The 20,514-nt window shown below is 42.4% G+C and overlaps 2 protein-coding genes across 3 annotated transcripts; both read left to right on the top strand.

Annotated features, from left to right (window-relative positions):
• Window positions 1–3,910: 3,910 nt before the first annotated feature.
• LOC121755465 (cyprosin-like) lies at window positions 3,911–8,026 on the top strand. Of its 2 annotated transcripts, none has more exons than XM_042150752.1 (14): window positions 3,911–4,063; window positions 4,862–5,222; window positions 5,300–5,360; window positions 5,496–5,590; window positions 5,677–5,789; window positions 5,867–6,035; window positions 6,149–6,188; window positions 6,290–6,354; window positions 6,475–6,588; window positions 6,702–6,766; window positions 7,176–7,326; window positions 7,404–7,523; window positions 7,610–7,698; window positions 7,784–8,026. In XM_042150752.1, the coding sequence occupies exons 2-14, from the start codon at window positions 4,875–4,877 to the stop codon at window positions 7,866–7,868; spliced, it is 1,515 nt and encodes a 504-aa protein (XP_042006686.1). In that variant the 5' UTR covers window positions 3,911–4,063; window positions 4,862–4,874; the 3' UTR covers window positions 7,869–8,026. The 2 variants fall into 2 exon arrangements, with proteins under 2 accessions (XP_042006686.1, XP_042006687.1); XM_042150753.1 differs by lacking the exon at window positions 3,911–4,063 and adding an exon at window positions 4,249–4,384.
• Window positions 8,027–17,861: 9,835 nt separating this feature from the next.
• On the top strand, window positions 17,862–18,356 carry LOC121754726 (secreted RxLR effector protein 161-like). The gene has a single exon (XM_042150040.1). It carries the CDS (start codon window positions 17,862–17,864, stop codon window positions 18,354–18,356), a length of 495 nt encoding a protein of 164 aa, XP_042005974.1.
• The last annotated feature ends 2,158 nt before the right edge of the window (window positions 18,357–20,514 follow it).

The following is a 20,514-nucleotide window of genomic DNA, read 5'->3' on the forward strand; positions in this document are numbered from 1 at the left end:
TAGTATTACAAAATAATGTGGGACATTTCCTCTACTTCTAAATATGCCACCAAAATTATTAAAAATTCATGTTACTAAGAGCATCCACAGCGGGCGAGCAATTGCTCGTCTGTCCGTCCGTGCCAGCGGCGCGACATTACTATCCGCCGCTGCGCTCTTGCCGCTGGCACGGCGCAGCTCGATGCATTGAGCACGTCCGTGCCAGCGAGCAGGAGACGTGGCACGTTCTGATTGGCCAACGACATATCCATTGGAAAATTAATTTTGTTAAAAAAAATCGAAAATAATACAAAAAAAAATCACAATCCCAAAAAAATGGCCCTTTTTGCTCGTTTTTCTGTATTTTTTTGATTTTTTTATTATTTTTTCCCAAAATCATCTATAAATACACATATTCATCATCCAATTTTCACACCAAATCATCTCTCATTCATATTTTTCATACAACTTATCTACACCTTCATCTCTCACTCAAAACCTCAAATGGATTTCACCCATCTCATTGCGGAAGAGGAGAGCGAAGAATAAGAATACTACGAACAACATCGTGCCGCTTATGAAGCATATGTCGCAGCGAATACCCCCGCCCCTCCTCCTCAACCAACTAGATCAACTGACCGCTACATCCATCGTGACCGGGAGTGAGCCCACGAAAGGCTTGTTGCCGACTATTTTTCCGACCAGCCGCGGTTTCCGGAAGATTACTTTAGGCGCCGTTTTCACATGTCAAAGCACTTGTTCATGCGTATTGTCAACACATTGTCCGCCCGTGTTGAATACTTCCAAACAGGTCAAGATGCAGCCGGTCGGCAAAATCTCTCGGCGTTGCAGAAGTGTACGTGTGCCATCCGACAACTCGCTACTGGGCAAACGGCCGACCTCTTCGACTAGTATTTGCATGTCGGTGAGTCCACTGGAATCCTTTGTTTTAAATTTTTTTGCGAGGACGTTCGTTCAGCTTTCGGTGATGAATTCCTTCGGGCATCCACCACCGATGATTGCCAACGGTTGCTTCGTCTTCACGAAACAATCCATGGCTTTCCCGGTATGCTTGGCAGCATTGACTGCATGCATTGGAGATGGAAGAATTGCCCGACTGCTTGGAGGGGGCAACACTTAAGCGGCCACAAAGGCGGTGGCCCAACACTTATCCTTGAAGCGGTCGCCGACTACCGCCTATGGATTTGGCATGCATATTTTGGTATTGCCGGATCCAACAACGACTTGAACATGCTCTATTCTTCACCATTGTTACAATGATGTTTTGAATGGTGTAGCACTGGCGATCGACTTCACCGTCAACGGAAATGCATACCACATGGGTTACTATCTTGCCGATGGTATCTACCCAAGGTGGTCGACTTTCGTGAAGACGCTCAGCAACCCGCAAGACCCGAGACATGTTATTTTTGCGCAGCGTCAAGAGTCTGCTCGGAAAGACGTCGAAAGAGCTTTTGGGGTCCTTCAAGCCAGATTCAATATTGTGAAGGCCCGTCTCGGCTGTGGTACGTGAAAAATATCGTCGACATCATGTACACGTGTATTACCTTGCACAACATGATTATAGCTGACGAAGGACAGATGACAACTAGCTTTTACGACGAGGATGAAGCCGAAAGCTCAACCGCGAGGTCTCTCCCACGCCGAGGTGTGCATACGGCGGTGGGTGAGAGGATCGAAACAAGGCACACAATGCGCGATACCCGAACCCACGTTGAGCTACAAGAAGACCTAATCAAACACATGTGGGCGAAATTCGGCCACGAGTAGTAGGTTTTTTAATTTTATGAATTTAATTATGTAATTTTTAATTTTTAGGAGTTTAATTATGTAATTTTTAATTTTTAGGATTTTAATTATGTAATTTTTATTTTTTAGGATTTTAATTATGTAATGTTTAATTTTTAATGTATTTTGTAATATTATTCCGGGTATTTTTAATGCATTTTAATTTTGTGGAAATGTTTTTATTTAAATTGAATAATGGAATGATGGGACCCTTGTGCTCGTCCTTGCAGAAGAGCACGGATGTGGGTGTTGTGCTCTTACCTAAGAGCATGCAGAAAAAGTGGGGCCGGACCCACATTCGTGCTCGTTGATAAGACCATCAGCAGTGGGGCGCCCTATGGCGCGCCACATCAGCATTTTTATCCTCCTCCTTCTCCACCTGCAGTAGGGCGCCCTAAGGCGCGCCCTATGGCGCGCCACATCATCATTTTGTTGTTTTGTTTAATTAATTTAACTGTTTTCAAATAACACATAACGAGTAAAAAAAACGACTAAATAACAAGCGGCGAAGTTTTAATAAAAAAAAATTACACCATTCAACTAAAAAAAGAAAAAAACTAAGTCGGGCCAATTCCCAACTTCCTACGTAACTCATCGAGTAATGCACAGAGATACTCGGCTTGTTCGGGGTCGGTGCACTTCTTGAGGGCCTTGTGCGTCTGCAACATCGTCCTTGCCATCGACGCTGTAGCTAACGACGCAAACGCGGTGGCCGTCTGCGTCGGGAGCTCATCCGGGTCCGGAACAGGGGTTGCAGCGGTCGACGATGACGTCGCTGTCGCCTTCCCCTTGGCCTTCGCAGCCTTGATGCCGGGAGGACGCCGGGAGGACACCGGTGTGCCGGAACTCCCTTCATCCACGTACGTCCGGTTGAGGTCAACCGGGTTAGTGCCGCTTTCGCTGCTCGTGTAGTCACCAGCTTCGGTGACCTTCGTCCTCTTCGGCGCACCAGTGTGCAGAATTCCACCTTGAAACTTCAGCTTCTCCCTCAAGAGCGCCCAGATGGCCTCGTGCTTGAACTCGCCGAACATCGACCGGTACGACAACATCGCTTTAGAGCGCACGTCGTGCACGCTCTCGCCGCTCCCTTGTGACCGCGCGCACTTCTCGAACTCCGCCGAGTACAAGTTCACTTGCTTCTTGATTTGATCCCAGTGCTTGCGGAGTTGCTCACTCTTGCGCTTGTACGCGGTCGGCGGCTTGACCGAATTGTAGAGGTCCGCGATGCGCTCCCAGTACGCGGTCTGTCTCTGGTTGTTGGCGAATATCGGATCTTCCGATATATCTACCCAACACCGGGCCAAAGTGAGAGTTTCGTCGTCGGTGTAGTTCGTACGGCCGGGGGCGTACTCATCGCAGTCACCGGGAGGTGGCAACTTCTGCGCCCGCTGCCGGTTCCGCTTCGCCTTCCCCTTCCCCTTGGCAGCACCGGTCGCTGCGGGGGCGGGATCGGCCAATGCGGTTGGGCGGTGCAGCAACGGCTCTTTATCAGACAACCCATACGATTCCGTACTGAAATCGGGATCGTAATGGGTGTTGTCGCCGAACGAACGATAATCACCGGGTTCTGTACCCGGCCAATGCGCCTCTCCGCTAAACGTAGGGCTATTGGGGCTTGAATCCATTTCGTAGTAATTATGTAAATGTAAGTTTCGAAGTTGAAATCGTGTGAAATGAAATGTTACAAATGAACGCTATTTATAAAAAAACGAAACCGCGTGCCATCGTCCGCGGCCTTCATAATGGGACGTCCGCAATGGAGCGGACGATGGCGATCGTCCGCGGTTTAAGTCGCGCTCGAAGCATAGGCCGCGACTATCGTCCGCGGCCTATGCCACACACCCACAGTGGGGGCGGACGATGAATGGCGCGGACGATGCGCGCCATCGGGCGTGCTATCGTCCGCCCATTGCGGATGGCCTAAGAGCACGGACGTGGATGCTCTAATCGTCATGAATTTTTTATGAAGATAGGGAAATGACAATTTTTTATGAAGATAGGGGAATTGTCATTCTACTCATTACATTGAGTACGTATACGTACCACACAAAAAGTGCCCAGCAACTCGTATAGAGCCACGTGTAACTTTATAGTCCGTGATTAACACACTGAACAATTTCACAAGACAAAAAGTAGAACCTACTTGGCCAGAAAATATCTACTCCATTAAAAATAATCAGCTCTCTCTCTCCATTACTTTTGGACTGCACAACCTTCTATAAAACCTGAAAAACTCTCATAACTACACCTGCTTTTGAAGCTCAGGATTAACAAGGTTTGAATTCCAATCTTCATCATCTATTTAGTGAAAACTTCTTAATCATCTATTTTTGATTTACCACAAGTCTTAATTATATGTATCCTTTACTTTTTTTTCTGTTTGCTTTTACACTGGTTGAGCTCAAGGCCTACTGACGATGATGTGTCTTTCCAATTTTTTTGGTTGATGATGGCTTGCAGTTTTAGTTTCTGTTCTGCTGATCATATTTGCTATACTAAAGCTGTGGTTTGAAGCCATGACTGTTGCGGATTGTTGATTTACCTCGTTTTAGGTCGATATCTGCCTATGTGCGCATCTACGATTTTCGAGATTTAGGTTTCAGTCGTTGTATTTTGCCCAAGGCTTGAACTTATATATACCAATCATTTGCACTAGTATATTAGTCACGAGTGTTGATTAGAAATCCTGTTGATTCGATATGCAGATAGCAGTTGATTTTGATTTTTGACTTTGTACAGATGTTACATAGTGAGAGGATTGTGGGGCTTTTTTTTTTTTAAATTCTTATGTTCATTCTCAGTTTTTGGTATTAAGCTTGAGTTTCTAACTCTGAATGTTGAATCATGGATACCCTTGATGTGACTAATATTCTCAATCAAATGCTTGTCTTTTTCCATTTTATGCCTGTGGAATACACATACCTTTCTTGGCTGTGTATGATTGTTTTCTCTACATGACCTGATCCCTTTACAGGATTGTTTGGTCATTACAATTTACTGGAGTTATTATTTGATATCTTATAGGTGATCGTGGTGATCTCGTATCTTACTCTGTGTATTTGTGCTCATACAGGCCATCTTGAAACATGAAGCTCGGCTATCTGCTAACTGTTTTCTGTCTGTGGGCCGTTGTATGCTCCCTCCTTCCTTCTTCTGATGCTCTGAGAAGAATTAGCCTTAAAAGGAGGCCTTTGGACCTGGTTAGAATTAAGGCTGCTGCAGAAGCTAAATTAAAGGGAAAATTTGGGATAGATGTCAATGACAGGCACATCAAACTAAATAGTGGAGATGGAGATGCGGTGTATCTGAAGAATTACTTAGATGCTCAGTACTTTGGAGAGATTGGTATTGGCTCACCACCGCAGAATTTCACTGTTGTGTTTGACACTGGCAGTTCCAATCTATGGGTTCCATCTTCGAAATGTTATTTCTCTGTAAGTGAATTAAATGTTAAATATACTTTTAAGCTGATTCACACTCACACTGTTACTAAGACACAGTATATGTGCAGATTGCTTGCTATTTCCATAGTAGATACAAATCAAGCAAATCCAGTACATACACAGCAAATGGTATGTAACTTTTGCTTCTTTTTTGGCCCTTTTCATTTTTGCTATCATTCTCTGCTTTGAAGTTCTTGGTTAAACTAATGTACTTGTCAATGTTTTAGTTTGTTACTGATGTCTTTGCATGTTTATGTAATTCAGGAAAATCATGCTCAATTTCATATGGCTCTGGGTCCATTGCTGGATTTTTCAGCCAAGACAATGTTGAAGTTGGTGATGTTGTCGTCAAGGATCAAGTTGGTTTTCTTTCTTCTTGTTTTTCCTTGTTTGACATTTGGTAAGCCGTCCAATCATGATCTAACTTCACAATAATCCTTTACAGGTTTTCATCGAGGCTACAAAAGAAGGAAGTCTGACCTTTGTCGTGGCCAAATTTGATGGTATTCTTGGGCTTGGTTTCCAGGAAATTTCTGTTGGTGATGTAGTCCCAGTCTGGTACACGTCTTCTCTATTTAAAACTCTTCTGCTGTAGTGTTGGTGGCAAACTAATTTTTGTTGTTGCACCGTAACAGGTACAACATGGTAGACCAGGGACTTGTTGAGGAGCAGGTATTTTCTTTCTGGCTTAGCAGTGACCCTGAAGCTGAAGTGGGAGGTGAGATAATCTTTGGTGGAGTTGATCCAAATCATTACAAAGGAAATCACAGTTACGTCCCTGTGACGAAAAAGGGGTACTGGCAGGTATATGATAAGATTCAGTTTTTGCTAAAACTGTGGTAGCATCCGTGATTCTCAGTGTAGACAATTGAATTGATTTTATCTTCTCCTGCTTGTTCAAATCTTTCCTTTTGCAGATTGAAGTGGGCGACTTCCTTGTTGGCAACCAGTCAACTGGTAAGTTCTGCAACACTGCTGAACTAGTAAAGAAGGTTATTACATAAAGAGATTGTATTTCAGATTATTAAATCGTGGACACTCTTGTGAAATGGCACCAGGTTTATGTGATGGTGGTTGTGCTGCTATTGTGGACTCTGGGACATCCTTGTGTACTGGTCCAACTGTAAGTGTTTTTCATCACTATATTATCGAAAAGATAGCCGGAATTTGATTTTGCTTTCTGCTGCATTATACTCTTTCGATGGCCTTTTAAGAATCTGTTGTGAATGTCCTACAATTGCAGGCTGTTATAACTCAAATCAACCATGCCATTGGTGCAGAAGGAGTTGCGAGCGCCGAATGTAAAACTCTTGTTTCTCAATATGGAGACATGATATGGGAACTCCTAGTCTCTGGAGTATGTCTTCCTTTGCTTCCTTTCCTCTCTCTGGCTCTCTCAAACACACACCCTTACTGCCTATATACAGTTCTTTTTTCCTGATAACTAAAAAAGGTAGTGTATCCCTGTAGGTACAACCTGATGCAGTTTGTTCCCAGATTGGTCTGTGCTTTTCCAACGGAGCTCAGTCTGTGAGGTTTGTGTACCTTAACTTCTTGGTCCAACTATTGATTTGAACATTCATCCTTGCTATTTGATGCACTTATAGAACTGATGTACTTATCTGTAAGCATACTTTGCATGGATCTTGTCAATGCTCCTCGTCAAAGCTTGATCTTAATGATTTTGACACTAATCTCCCAATTTCTTTGATAGTCTTTTTCACAAGTGTATAGTACTTTTAGAGCACTGATGCTCCTAATTAAGGTTTATGCAATATTCTATGCTATGTGTATCAGTGTATTTCAAATGAGATTTACTTGACCTAGTTGGTCAAACACTTGAATCCTTGAAGAATTTTGATTGTGTATCATATACTAAAACAGCATTAGTCACTTGGAGGATGAAAACAATTTTGACACATCTAACCAGCTGACTGTTTGCAGCTCGAATATTGAAATGGTGGTTGGAAAGGAGAGTAAAGAATCGGTTGGTGAGGATCCCCTGTGCACTGCTTGTGAGATGGCTGTAGTTTGGATGAAAAACCAGCTAAAAAACGAAGGTGTGAAGGATAAAGTGATCGAGTATGTGAATCAGGTAATAATCTAAAATAGACTTTTATTTCTCTTCCTGGACGTGAGCTATTCTTAAACACCATGGTCTCTATTTGGCAGCTCTGCGATAGTATACCAAGTCCAGGAGGTCAATCCGTAATCGACTGCAATTCCTTAAAAAACATGCCAAACGTCACCTTCAGCATCGGTGGAAAGCCTTATGTTCTTACTCCTGAACAGGTTTGCACATATCAAAAGTATATACTGCTGCATTTTCCTTGAAAACCACTGTTACAAACTAAAGAATGGTGGATTTGTGTTTGCAGTATATACTGAAGGTTGAGCAAGGCCCTACGGCTATTTGCATGAGCGGATTCATGGCTTTGGACGTCCCACCTCCTCAAGGACCTCTTTGGTACGTGCAACATTATCATTCTTGAATGATAAAAAAAATGCTCAACTTTGATGCTAAATCACTTGAGATGTGCATGACAATGCAGGATTCTCGGGGATGTGTTCATGCGCCCATATCACACCGTGTTCGACTACGGAAATCTGCAAGTGGGTTTTGCTGAATCTGCTTGAAGGTTGGGTGTGTAGAATAAACATGGCTCATGATGTTTTTTAAGAAGAAAAGGGGTAATGGCTGTGGCAGTTAATATGTAAGAATATGATGGTAGGATATTTATTGTGTTTGCGACTGCGTATCAATACTATTACTACTATGTTGTGTACCGTTTCAATCCTGCTGAGTTTTAACAGTCAGGTAAGGTTTATCGACTTTCCTCTTTCATTTGGGAATAGTCACGTCACGGTAAAGAAATGGCTCCTCATTTCTATGTTTTCAAAATTTATGGATCGCGTCACTTATTTGACCACTTGATTTGCTTCAAAAAATTGTGTTAACTGTGAATACTACTTGGTGATATGGTTTCATTATTTCGTCTCTTCAATATGTAATGTAGGCCAGATTTCAAAAACATGTTAAACATTGGGGACGGAAAAATCAAAATTAAATTAGGTTTCGTATGAGTTAGAAATTTAGAATAGAATAAGTTTTGTTTTTGATGGAAATCTCCCTTGATAGATTTGAAATTTTGAAGGGTACTTAGAAACTTTCACAGAATTTCCACAGACAAAGAAAGGGGAAAATCACATACTTCTACATTGTATAATTGTATATGATTAGATAAAATTGGAACATTGAACTGAACTAATTAAAATCAAATCAGGCGAATTAAGTGGATTATATTTGTTAGAATCACTCTTTTGGAATGCTTTTCAGTTAAAATGTCGGACCCTTTTAATTGAGACTAGGGATTCGGCGAGAAGGGGGCGAGGACGCGGCTGAGGAAGAATGGGTGGGGCGAAGGCCGCGGTGCCCTATTGCGTGGAAACGGGCGGCGCGGCGGTGAAACGGCTGTGCGAGAAGGGGGGCAGCGGTGGGAGTCGGCTGTCCTCCTATAGTGGACACCCTTAGTACTAGTTGTGACACGAATTTCAACAAAAATTAGATAAATTACATTTTGAGTGGAAAAGGGTCCACTTTGTTAAATAGAGTATGTTGTGAGATAAAAGAAAATTGTGCCCAAAAATCGCAAAAGAATAAGTTTGCATAAAACTATCGGGTTGTAGCGGAGTTGACAACGTTGAGTTGTGGTTACTTTGAGATTACAGTTTAAAACCCCACCATCTGCTGGGAGATCTTCGACCTTAATCCATAATCTCAGTCGAGCATGATTAGTCGATTCCGCCAAAGGCGGGTTCAATACACACGTGATTAAACCTCCCAAAAAAAGTGTGCATAAACTAGGAAAAAACCAAATTCATAGTTCTACTATGGAATAACGTATTACTCCCTCCGTTCCAAGTAAAAATAAAATGACCCATTCCTTGGGCCGCACAGGATTTTATGCAACTTTATTTTATGTGAAAGTGGAGAGAGAGTAAAGTAATATAGAAGGAATAAACTAGAGATAAATGCGTTTCCAAATTTTGTAATGTGTCATTTTAGTTGAGACAAACGAAAAAGAAAAGTTGATCATTTTCAGTAGGACGGAGGAATATTAAATTTTGGAAATTGTTATTTACTTTTTAGTTAAATTTTATTACATGGAATAGAAATGATATTGATATTCATAGTTCTATCATAGGGTAGTGATAAAATGTAAACTTTATATATTATACAAATATCAAACTCTTTAATACAATGTCATTGTAACATTTTAAGATTTTAATGTCAACACACTGGCAACACATTTTCAATACAGCGTCAACCGTTGACACCGTGTTGACATTTTCTGTTGATGTTATTTTGTCATCGGTTAACATTTTCTAATAATCCAAATTATAATTTGTAGTTTGTACAATATAGAGAATTTGTATTTGATTATATCTTATTATCTATAACATGCTAACATAAATAGTATGAGGTATTTTGTATAATTTGTCATTTTCAATGTGTTTGAATTTAATAATGCATATTAAAGTATAAAATCAAATCACACTATCACACTATTTACCGGTTACGGATTTGAATTTTTCTATTGAATGACGGATTCATTAATTGGTCGCCCATAGAATAAATGATCCTGCCCATGACTTTAAAGATTACATGATTCTAACAAATTCGAAATTTGTAAATTTTTATTCTCATATTGATATTAACAGCTCTTAATAAAAGAACATTATTTATAAAATTTAGTTCTTAATAAAGAACATAATTTATAAAATTTAGTTCTTAATAAAAGAACATAATTTATAATATAGGTACCTATTGAGGAAAATAATTAAAAACGATTTCAAAGCAAATGTTACACGTGCAAGACACCATTCCATATCAATATCATTTAAACGTAAAGTATTAAAATTTTCAGCATATATTGCTTATCTATTTACTGGGCGAGTGGATGTGTTAATTGTTAGGATGATACGACTAAACTCGTATCGGAGAATAATGGCGAGAAATCGCCGGATAAGAGAGGTATATACACCTTCCAACTTCCCTCACTCATTCGATGTGGGATAGGTTTGTAACCCAACAAACCTCCCCTCAAACCGAGATCACATCGGGAACGCAATCGACACAAACGTGATATATGGAGCCTAATTATGGAGCCTAATTTATCTCCTACCTTGATTAGGATTTGTTTCCTTGAAGTATTTTTTCCTTGTGATATATGTTTCCTAGTTTGACTAGAATTAGAGCTCTCTAGTTTCTTATAAATAGAGGTGCTCCCTCATTGTTAAATTATTCTGAAATTATATAGTGAAATTCATGGCTTGGCATCGCCCCCAGACGTAGATACACATTGTATCGAACTGGGTAAACAATTTCTTGTGTTCATTCTCTTTCATATTCGTGATTGCCTGTGTTTATTTCTCAACAACTGGTATCAAGAGCCTAGGGTTTAAGAGACAGAAATCACGATGGGGATCGACGAGAAAATTACTGTAGAGAAGTTCGACGGATCTGATTTCGGATTTTGGAAGATGCAGATTGAGGATTACCTGTACGGTAAAGATCTCTGGAAGCCTTTAAAAACCAAACCGAAAAGATGGAACAGGAGGAGTGGGAGCTGCTGGACAGAAAAGCGATGAGCGCGATTAGGCTATCGTTGTCCAAGGATGTGGCTTATCACACGACTGCAGCAAAGTCGACAAAGGAGATGATGAAGATCTTGGAGGACATGTATCAGAAACCATCAACGGCAAACAAGGTACATCTGATTAGAAGATTGTTTAATTTTAGAATGCAAGAGGGAAAGCTGGTGCAACAACATCTCAACGAGTTCAACATGATTACTTCGCAACTGAGCTCGGTTGATATAAAATCGATGATGAAATTCGTGCCCTGATTTTGCTATTATCTCTGCCTGAGAGTTGGGCTGGCACAGTGACAACAGTTACTGCTGCAGAGACAAACCTAACAGTTGACATAGTAAGAGATCTGATGATTGGTGAGGAAGTTCGCCGGAGAGAATCAGGATCTTTTACTTCGGGATCAGCACTGAATACAGAACAGAGAGGCAGATCGAAGGGAAAACAAAATCGTGGAAGATCAAATTCCAGAGGAAGGAGCCAATCCAAGAAGGATTTGGATAAAGTTAAATACTGGAATTGTGATGAGTTTGGGCATTTTAGAAATCAGTGTGAGGCACCGAAGAAGTATAAGAATAAGGATCATAAGAACAAGAAGACAGCAAACGCTAACATGTCTGATGACGATGGCGAGGCGTTGGTCTTGAGTGTCAGTAGTCCGATGGAATCGTGGGTATTGGATTCTGGAGCGTCGTTCCACTCCTGCAGCAATGTGTAGATAATGGAAGACTACGTTTCTGGCGATTTTGGGAAGGTACATCTGGCTGATGACGAGCCCTTAGATATCGTGGGAAAGGGAAACGTGAAGGTAGTGACGTCCAATGGATCCGTGATAAAACTGAATGGAGTCAGACACATTCCTGGATTGCAGAGAAGTTTGATTTCGATTGGGCAGCTTGATGCAGAAGGGTACACCGTGACGTTTGGCTGCAACAATTGGAAGATTACCAATGGAGATATGATAGTAGCTCGAGGTAAGAAGGAGGGTACGTTGTATACCACAACTAACTCCAAAGATTGCATTGATATTGCAAGTGAGACAAATAATACAGATTTGTGGCACTGTCGTCTTGGCCACATGAGCGAGAAAGGGATGAAGATAATGTGCTCAAGAGGTTTACTGCCTGGCCTGAAAACTGTTGAAGTTGGTCTGTGCGAGGATTGCGTGTTTGGGAAATAGAAAAGGGTGAGTTTCTCAAGAGGAGGCAGAAAATTGAAGACACGGAAGTTGGAGATGGTCCACACTGATCTTTGGGGACCAGCACCTATGAAGTCCCTAGGAGGCTCTGAATATTATATGACTTTCATCGACGACTCTACTCGAAAGCTATGGGTTTATTTTCTGAAGAGTAAATCCGATGCGTTTGATGCTTTTAAGAAGTGGAAAGCCCTTGTTGAAACTGAAACCGGGCTGAAGGTAAAGTGTCTAAGATCTGACAATGGAGGAGAATATGAACTTGCAAAGTTCAAGGAGTTCTGCGCCGAGAATGGAATCCGCATGGAGAAAACTGTGAAAAGAACTCCACAGCAGAATGGAATCGCAGAGCGCATGAACAGAACGTTGAATGAGCGAGCAAGATGCATGAGGTTGAAAAGTGGATTGCCAAAGAGTTTTTGGGCAGATGCAGTCAACACAGCTGCATTCCTAATTAATAGAGGTCCATCAGTTCCCTTGAAGTTTCGGATACCCGAGGAGGTTTGGACAGGAAAAGAGGTAAATCTATCTTTCCTACGCATCTTTGGTTGTGTTGCTTATGCTCATGTTAGTTCCGTTGAGAGAAGTAAGTTGGATGCTAAATCTATTAAGTGTACGTTCATTGGATATGGAGGCGATGAGTTCGGTATTAGACTCTGGGATGAGCAGAACCGTAAGGTTATTCGCACTAGAGATGTCATTTTCAATGAACATGTATTGTACAAGGATAGAATGGAGGCGTCGAGTCCCAGCAGTTCTGAGCCACAAGTGGTATCAGAGCTCAGGTGGCTATGGGTTGTGCCTGGATGAGCCCCGGTTAGGGTCGGGCCCTGAAGGACTCGGGTTAGAGTCAGGCCCAGGATGACCCAGGGGCCAGGGTTGGAACGACCCATGTTCGTGTCAACTGCGTTTCCGCTGTGGTCTCGGTTTGAGGGGAGGTTTGTTGAGTTACAAACCCGTCCCACATCGGATGAGTGAGGAAAGTTGGAAGGTGTATATAATTCATGTCCAACCCCAATTAGTTTGAGGCCTTTTGGAAGTGACCCAAAAACAAATCCGTGAGGCTTGACCCAAAGCGAACAATATCAAACTAATGTTGCAGTCGACGATCCTAACATTAATTATGTTCTCAAAAGCCTTATTACATGCACGCAAGTAATTTTTTACTATGGAATAAAGTTTATTTAATGCGAACGTATCCAACTAGTTAAATGACCAACAAATGAAATGGATACAACCTTGCACACGAGAATATTTCATAAAGTTTGATAAAGAGTGCCATATCATAGTTAATTACAATGCTTAATTAAAAGAAAGTTGGTGGGGTGCCGATCTATAAATTGGAAAGAATTCACGCAAATCACGCCAAAAACATTCCATCCATTCGATTTTTCTTCTTCTTCTTCTTCTGTTATAGAAATAAATGTCATGCGCATAATTATAATTTATACTTATAATTGGTGTTATATATTCCGATACGTATTATGTGCATTGGGGTTAGGTTATTATTAATGATTGTTTTTAGCTATTGGCATTATACTGATTCTCTCGCTTTCTACAATAATGAGACTTTTCGATTGTTGGTCCCCAAATTAGCACTCCTATCTTATTATTATGGAGTATTGGAGAAGATTACGGAGATAAATTCTCCAAATTACCGAAGATACTGGAATTATGCTATACCAAACATAGAAGATGCTAAATCATTGTAATTAATATCATTACCTTGTATAGAAGATCATAGGCCTATATTATAGTACTCTATGTACAAGAATTATATCATTGAATAAAACAATCCCTTCTATACCAACACTGTCGAACATGGTATCAGAGCCGGCTGCCTCTCGGCTCAGAGAGTTATCATCATAGTCGGAAAATATACCAATCCCGACCCTTATTAGCCAAGAACCAGAGCAACCAACCCTACATCAAAATGTCAGAAACAGATGATACCAAAAACGGCGACAGCAAAGGCAATTCAGAACCGAAGTTGAAGAACAGCAAAAATGTCACGGTGGCATTTAAACTCAACGGGAAAAACTACCCGTTATGGTCTCGACTTATGAAAGTCAAGATAGGAGGAAGGGGCGCGTACTCGCACATCCGGGAAGAGCACCCAGAACCCGGAAGCCGGGAATATAATGATTGGGAAGAGGACGACTTGGTGGTGTTCTCATGGATCGTCGACAACATAGAAGATGAAATCATTGCTGATTTCGCCCATCATCAAACCTCGAAGGCGCTTTGGGACAGCCTCGCTGTCACGTTCGAGAACAAGGCGGATAAATACCTCATCTACGACCTGGAGGAGAAAATAATCACGATTAAACAGGGGAGTATGGACCTAGAAACGTATTACCGGAAGATCCACGGGCTATGGATCAATGTAGATCGATGCCAAAAGCAGCCAGTCACTTGCTGTGACAAAGGAGTGAACCAATACCGAACCCACTCGAACGAGAAACGACTATTTAAGTTTCTAGCCGGACTGAATCCAGAGTAAGATTCCACCAAGCGCGACATTCTCAATGAAGATCCCTACCCATCAGTTGAAGCCGCATACGGATGGGTAAAGACGGAGACGGCTCGACGTCTAGTCATGTCACCGGCATCGTCATTCCCCACCCGCGAAGCCATCGGCGGAGAAGCCGGGAATACATCATCTGGGGATTGAATTGGGAGCAGATTAGTTGCCCAAAGTCAGCGTCCGCCATATCGGAACGGGGGACCGCCTCGCTCCACCGTCGCAACCAGCCGGTCGGGAGGGCGACCGGACAAATCCGGTCTCTGGTGTACCCACTACCAGAAACCGAAGCATACGTACGAGACGTGCTTCAAACGTCTCGGATACCCGGAGTGGTGGGAGGAAAGGCAGAAGACAAGGGCGGCACAGCCGCAAGCAAAAATGGCGGTCGGAGTAACCGAGGAGGGGCAACCGCGAAACCAGAGTGGAAACCGTGGGGGAACAACAAGTCGCGGGTCAGGAGATAACCCAGAAGGCCCAACCGACGGCGGCAACGTCCGGGGAGCCGGCAATTTCACTAGGAGAGAAGGAGCGGCGCAGACTAATGGAGGTATCGGGTTTGGTTTGAGACCAAACCCTAGAACCCCCCTTTTAATTTCGATTGAAACCCCCAGAAACCACAAATTAGTTTTTCACCCCTACAAGAGCTCTAAATTTAAATGTCAGCCCCATATTTTGCAAAAAGGCCCCCCAGACTGCTCTAAATTTGTTTTTGACCCCCATCATGCTAAAAATTCGAATGATAGCCACAAATTATGTGATTTTGTATCTAAAAACCCTTTTGCTCCCTTAGAAAGAATTTCCGCTGCATTTCATGTGAGTAAGAGTACTAGTATGTCGAAGGGTTGAATATTTGATTGTGGGGCAACGGATACTATGACTCCGGATAGGAATGATTTTATTAACATGAGCACTGTTACCAAGACTTATATTAAAACAGCTAGTGGGGAATTGATTACGGTAGAAGGGTCTGGTACTGTTGAAATATCTCATACTCTGCGCCTTGAGAACAGCTTATATGTTCCGACTCTATCTCAGCGATTGATGTCTATCAGTCATGTAACACGGGAATTGAATTGTACTCTCCTGATGCACCCTGATTTCTGCATTTTACAGGATATTCGGACGAAGAGGATACTTGGGCGTGGCACTGAGAAATGTGGACTTTACTACGTGGACGAGATAGCTCAAACTGGTAGTGCGATGCTGGCTCACGGATGTGTTTTGGCGAAAAGCCACCGACAGTCTTTTAAAATTTCGAACACTCGTGTGAAATCTATTTTCTCTTTGGTTCATTCTGATGTGTGGGGTCCAGCACCTTTTATTGGGGGAAAGGGGTTTCGATATTTTGTTATATTTGTTGATGATTGCACTAGAATGACGTGGATCTATTTCATGAAACATAAATCTGAGGTGTTAGATAAGTTTGTCTTGTTTTTTAACATGGTTCAAACCCAATTTCATACTTCAATCAAAACTCTTCGATCCGATAATGTGAGGGAATTTGTTAACAACCCTATGGCAAAAAAATTTCAAGAAAAGGGGATGATCCATCAAACTTGCTGTGCCTATACACCTGAACAAAATGGGGTAGCCGAACGGAAAAATAGGACAATCCTAGAAATAGCCCGTGCCCTCATGATTGAATCCAAAGTTCCTCGACATTTTGGCCAGAAGCTATAGCCACATCCGTCTACCTCATGAACCGCCTACCCACAAAAATCCTGAACCGAAAAACCCCACTCGATATCTTATCCTCTAAATCCCAAATTCCCCAACATTTGAACCTTACACCTAAGATTTTTGGTTGCACGGTCTATGTCCATATTGACAAACACGAGAGAACCAAATTATCCCCATGTGCTACCAAATGTGTCTTCGTTGGGTATGGGGTAAACCAAAAAGGCTATCGATGTTTTGATCCCACCACTCGAAAAATGACCACTACCATGAACTGTAATTTTTTGGAGACCGAATTTTTCTACCACACCCACCTTAGTAGTCATGGGGAGAATGAGTCTAATACTTCTGTGGACTATCTATGTTGGGTCGTGCCACTTCCAAATTCTTCGATTGAGGAACCACCAGAACCAGTTGTCACTACCGCCGAGCATGTCTCGCCAAGTGAGTCATCTCAACCGCAATACCTCGATCCTACTTCGCCGATATCCGAGGTAATCTCTGAACCGAATGTCCATATGGTTGATACTGACCCGATAGATGCAGAGGCATTGGAGGAAATTAACATAGTTGACAGTGACACTGGAAGATATGTCCTTCCCCCCAGGAGCACGAGGGGAATTCCACAAAAAAGATACTCCCCTGAGAAGATTGGAAAGAAAAGCCGATATGGAGTAGCAAACTTTGTGCAAGGAAATTTGACAAAAATGGCAAGGGCATTCGAAGCTGCCCTATATGATGAAGAGGAGATCCCACAATCAGCCACAGAGGCAATGGAGCATAAACACTGGAGAGAGGCCATGCTGACCGAGATAAAAGCACTGAAAAGGAACAATACGTGGGTCAAAGATAGGTTGCCTGAAGGAGTTAGAACGGTCGGCTGCAGATGGGTATTTACAATAAAGAGGAAACCAGACGGCACAGTAGAGAGGTACAAAGCCAGACTCGTGGCAAATGGATACACCCAAACCTATGGTGTCGACTACGCCGAAACCTTTTCACCAGTGGCAAAGATCAATACGGTACGGGTTCTGTTCTCAATTGCTGCTAACAAGGATTGGCCACTTCATCAGTTTGACGTGACTAATACTTTTTTACATGGAGAGTTGCCAAAACCAGTATTTATGGAACCCCCGCCCGGGTTCACTGACGAGTTCCAGGGAGGAGAAGTATGTAGACTGCAGAAGACTCTTTACGGGTTGAAACAATCCCCAAGAGCCTGGTTCGGTAGGTTCACAGAGGTGATGAAGAAGTATGGATATAGACAAAGCAATTCTGATCACACGCTGTTCATCAAGCGAAGAGGGGATAAAATCACATGCCTGATCATATATGTGGATGACATGATTCTTACAGGGGATGATACAGAATCTGTTCAGCGAATTCGAGATGAAAGACTTAGGGTCGCTGAAGTATTTCTTGGGTATAGAGGTACTACGATCAAAGAAGGGAATCTTCATCCATCAGAAGAAATATGTACTGGATTTGCTTGCTGAAGCTGGGATGATAGATTGTAAACCAGCCGATACTCCAATGGTTCAAAACCACGGTTTGCAGATAAAGGAAGGGGCAAACCAGAATGACAGAGGAAGGTACCAACGATTGGTCGGGGAAGTTAATATATCTATCACATACAAGGCCAGATATTGCATATGCTGTAGGGGTCGTGAGCCAGTTCATGCACGCACCCCAAGAAGAGCACTGGGAGACAGTTCTACGGATCGTACGGTATCTGAAGGGAACAGTTGAACACGGAATTCTTTTCGAGAAGCATGGGCATCTACAGATACATGGATTCACTGATGCTGATTGGTCCGGGAACCCAAACGATAGGAAATCCAAAGCAGGGTACTTTACCTTTGTAGGGGGTAACCTTGTAACGTGGAGGAGCAAGAAACAGAAGGTGGTGACACTTTCTAGTGCAGAAGCAGAATTCCGGGGGATTAAGAGTGGACTGACCGAACTACTATGGCTTCGAAGATTGATGAAGGAACTAGATCTTTTTTCATCACAACCATGCAAGTTGTACTGCGACAACAAGGCGGCGATAAGCATTTCGGAGAATCCAGTTTAACATGATCGCACGAAACATGTGGAAGTCGATAGGCATTTCATAAATGACAACATCAAAGCAAAGTTAGTTGAGATGCCTTATGTCAAATCCGAAGATCAGTTAGCAGACATATTGACTAAGGCCGTGAACTCGAAGTCTTTCCGAGAAGTATTGTGTAAGTTAAGCATCGGGAATCCCGTCACTTAACTTGAGGGGGAGTGTTGGAGAAGATTACGGATATCAATTCTCCAAATTACCGAAGATACGGGAATTATGCTATACCAAACATAGAAGATGCTAAATCATTGTAATTAATATCATTACCTTGTATAGAAGATCATAGGCCTATATTATAGTACTCTATGTACAAGAATTATATCATTGAATAAAACAATCCCTTTTATACCAATACTGTCGAACATATTTAATGTATAATCAATTACAAATACTTCATAGTCACCGCCTTCCCATCCCCTCCAATTTTTCCTAAAAACCCTTGTTAAAAGGCTTTCTTTTTATTCAATTCTGAGTATTGTCACGGATTTACAATGTTCTATATAGGGAGGAGCCTCTACAAAATATGGTAAGATTTACCCTAGTACTCGTTTCCTTATTGCACGGTAATTACAATTAATTTCATATCTCCGTGAATATTTGCTTGTGATTTGGTTCTTCTTTGATTTCTTTCCAACACTCCCCCTCAAGTTAAGTGAGGGGATCATCCAAGCTTAACTTGCCCAATACTTCGTGAAAGCTTCGAGAGTCCACTGCTTTGGTGAGGATATCAGCTAGCTGGTCTTCTGATCTGACAAACGGTAGTTCCACAATTTTGGCTTCAATGTTGTCTTTGATGAAGTGTCGATCGACCTCAACATGCTTCGTTCGATCATGCTGTACTGGGTTCTCAGATATACTGATAGCTGCCTTGTTATCACAGAACAGTTTGCAGGGTCCCGAAGTTACCAACTCCAACTCGGTCATTAGCCTCTTTAACCACAGGATCTCAGTCAATCCACTTTTGATCCCTCGGAATTCTGCTTCAGCACTTGACAATGCTACCACCTTTTGTTTCTTGCTTCGCCAGGTGACCAAATTTCCACCAACGAATGTGAAGTACCCTGCGGTTGACTTTCGATCATTCGGGTTTCCAGCCCAGTCAGCATCTGTAAATCCGTATATGTCCATATGACCATGTTTCTTAAACATCGCCCCATGCCCCGGAGTTCCTTTTAGGTATCGAACGATCCGCATTGCTGCTTCCCAATGAGCTGCCTGAGGTTTGTGCATGAATTGACTCACAACTCCAACTGCGTATGCAATGTCAGGCCTTGTATGAGACAAGTAGATCAGCTTACCAACCAAGCGTTGGTATCTCGTACGATGAGTAGGTTCTGCTCCTTCTACTATCTGTAGCCCATGATTCTGCACCATAGGAGTATCTGCTGGCTTGCAGTCCAGCATCCCCGTTTCCGCTAGCAGGTCGAGCACATACTTCCTTTGGTTAATGAAGATCCCCTTCTTCGATCTCAACACCTCAATTCCCAGAAAATACTTTAGTAATCCGAGATCCTTCATCTGAAACTCTGAGAACAGGTTCTGCCTTAACATCTTGATTTCTTCCTCATCGTCGCCGGTGAGGATCATATCATCCACGTAGATGATCAGGCAGGTGATCTTTCCTCCCCTCTTCTTTAGAAACAGAGTGTGATCAGAGTTACTCTGTTTGTACCCATACTTCTTCATCACTTCGGTGAATCTCCCAAACCATGCTCGAGGAGATTGTTTCAATCCATATAGCGTCTTCTTGAGTTTACACACTTGTCCGCCCTTGAAATCTTCAGAGAACCCTGGTGGGGCTTCCATATATATTGGCTTTGAAAGTTCTCCATGTAGAAATGCATTAGTAACGTCGAACTGGTGAAGGGGCCACTCCTTGTTGGCCGCAATAGAGAACAGGACTCGGATCGTGTTCATTTTGGCTACTGGGGAGAACGTCTCTGCATAGTCAACCCCATAGGTCTGAGTGTACCCCTTAGCTACTAACCTCGCCTTGTATCTTTCAATCGATCCATCAGGTCTCCTCTTAATGGTGAAGACCCATCTGCATCCTACGGCTCGCACTCCTTCTGGTTTGGTACATATGTCCCATGTTTCACTTTTTGTCAGGGCATTCATTTCC

The sequence above is a fragment of the Salvia splendens genome, chromosome 11 (assembly GCF_004379255.2).
Source record: "Salvia splendens isolate huo1 chromosome 11, SspV2, whole genome shotgun sequence".
NCBI classification, from domain to species: Eukaryota; Viridiplantae; Streptophyta; class Magnoliopsida; order Lamiales; family Lamiaceae; genus Salvia; species Salvia splendens.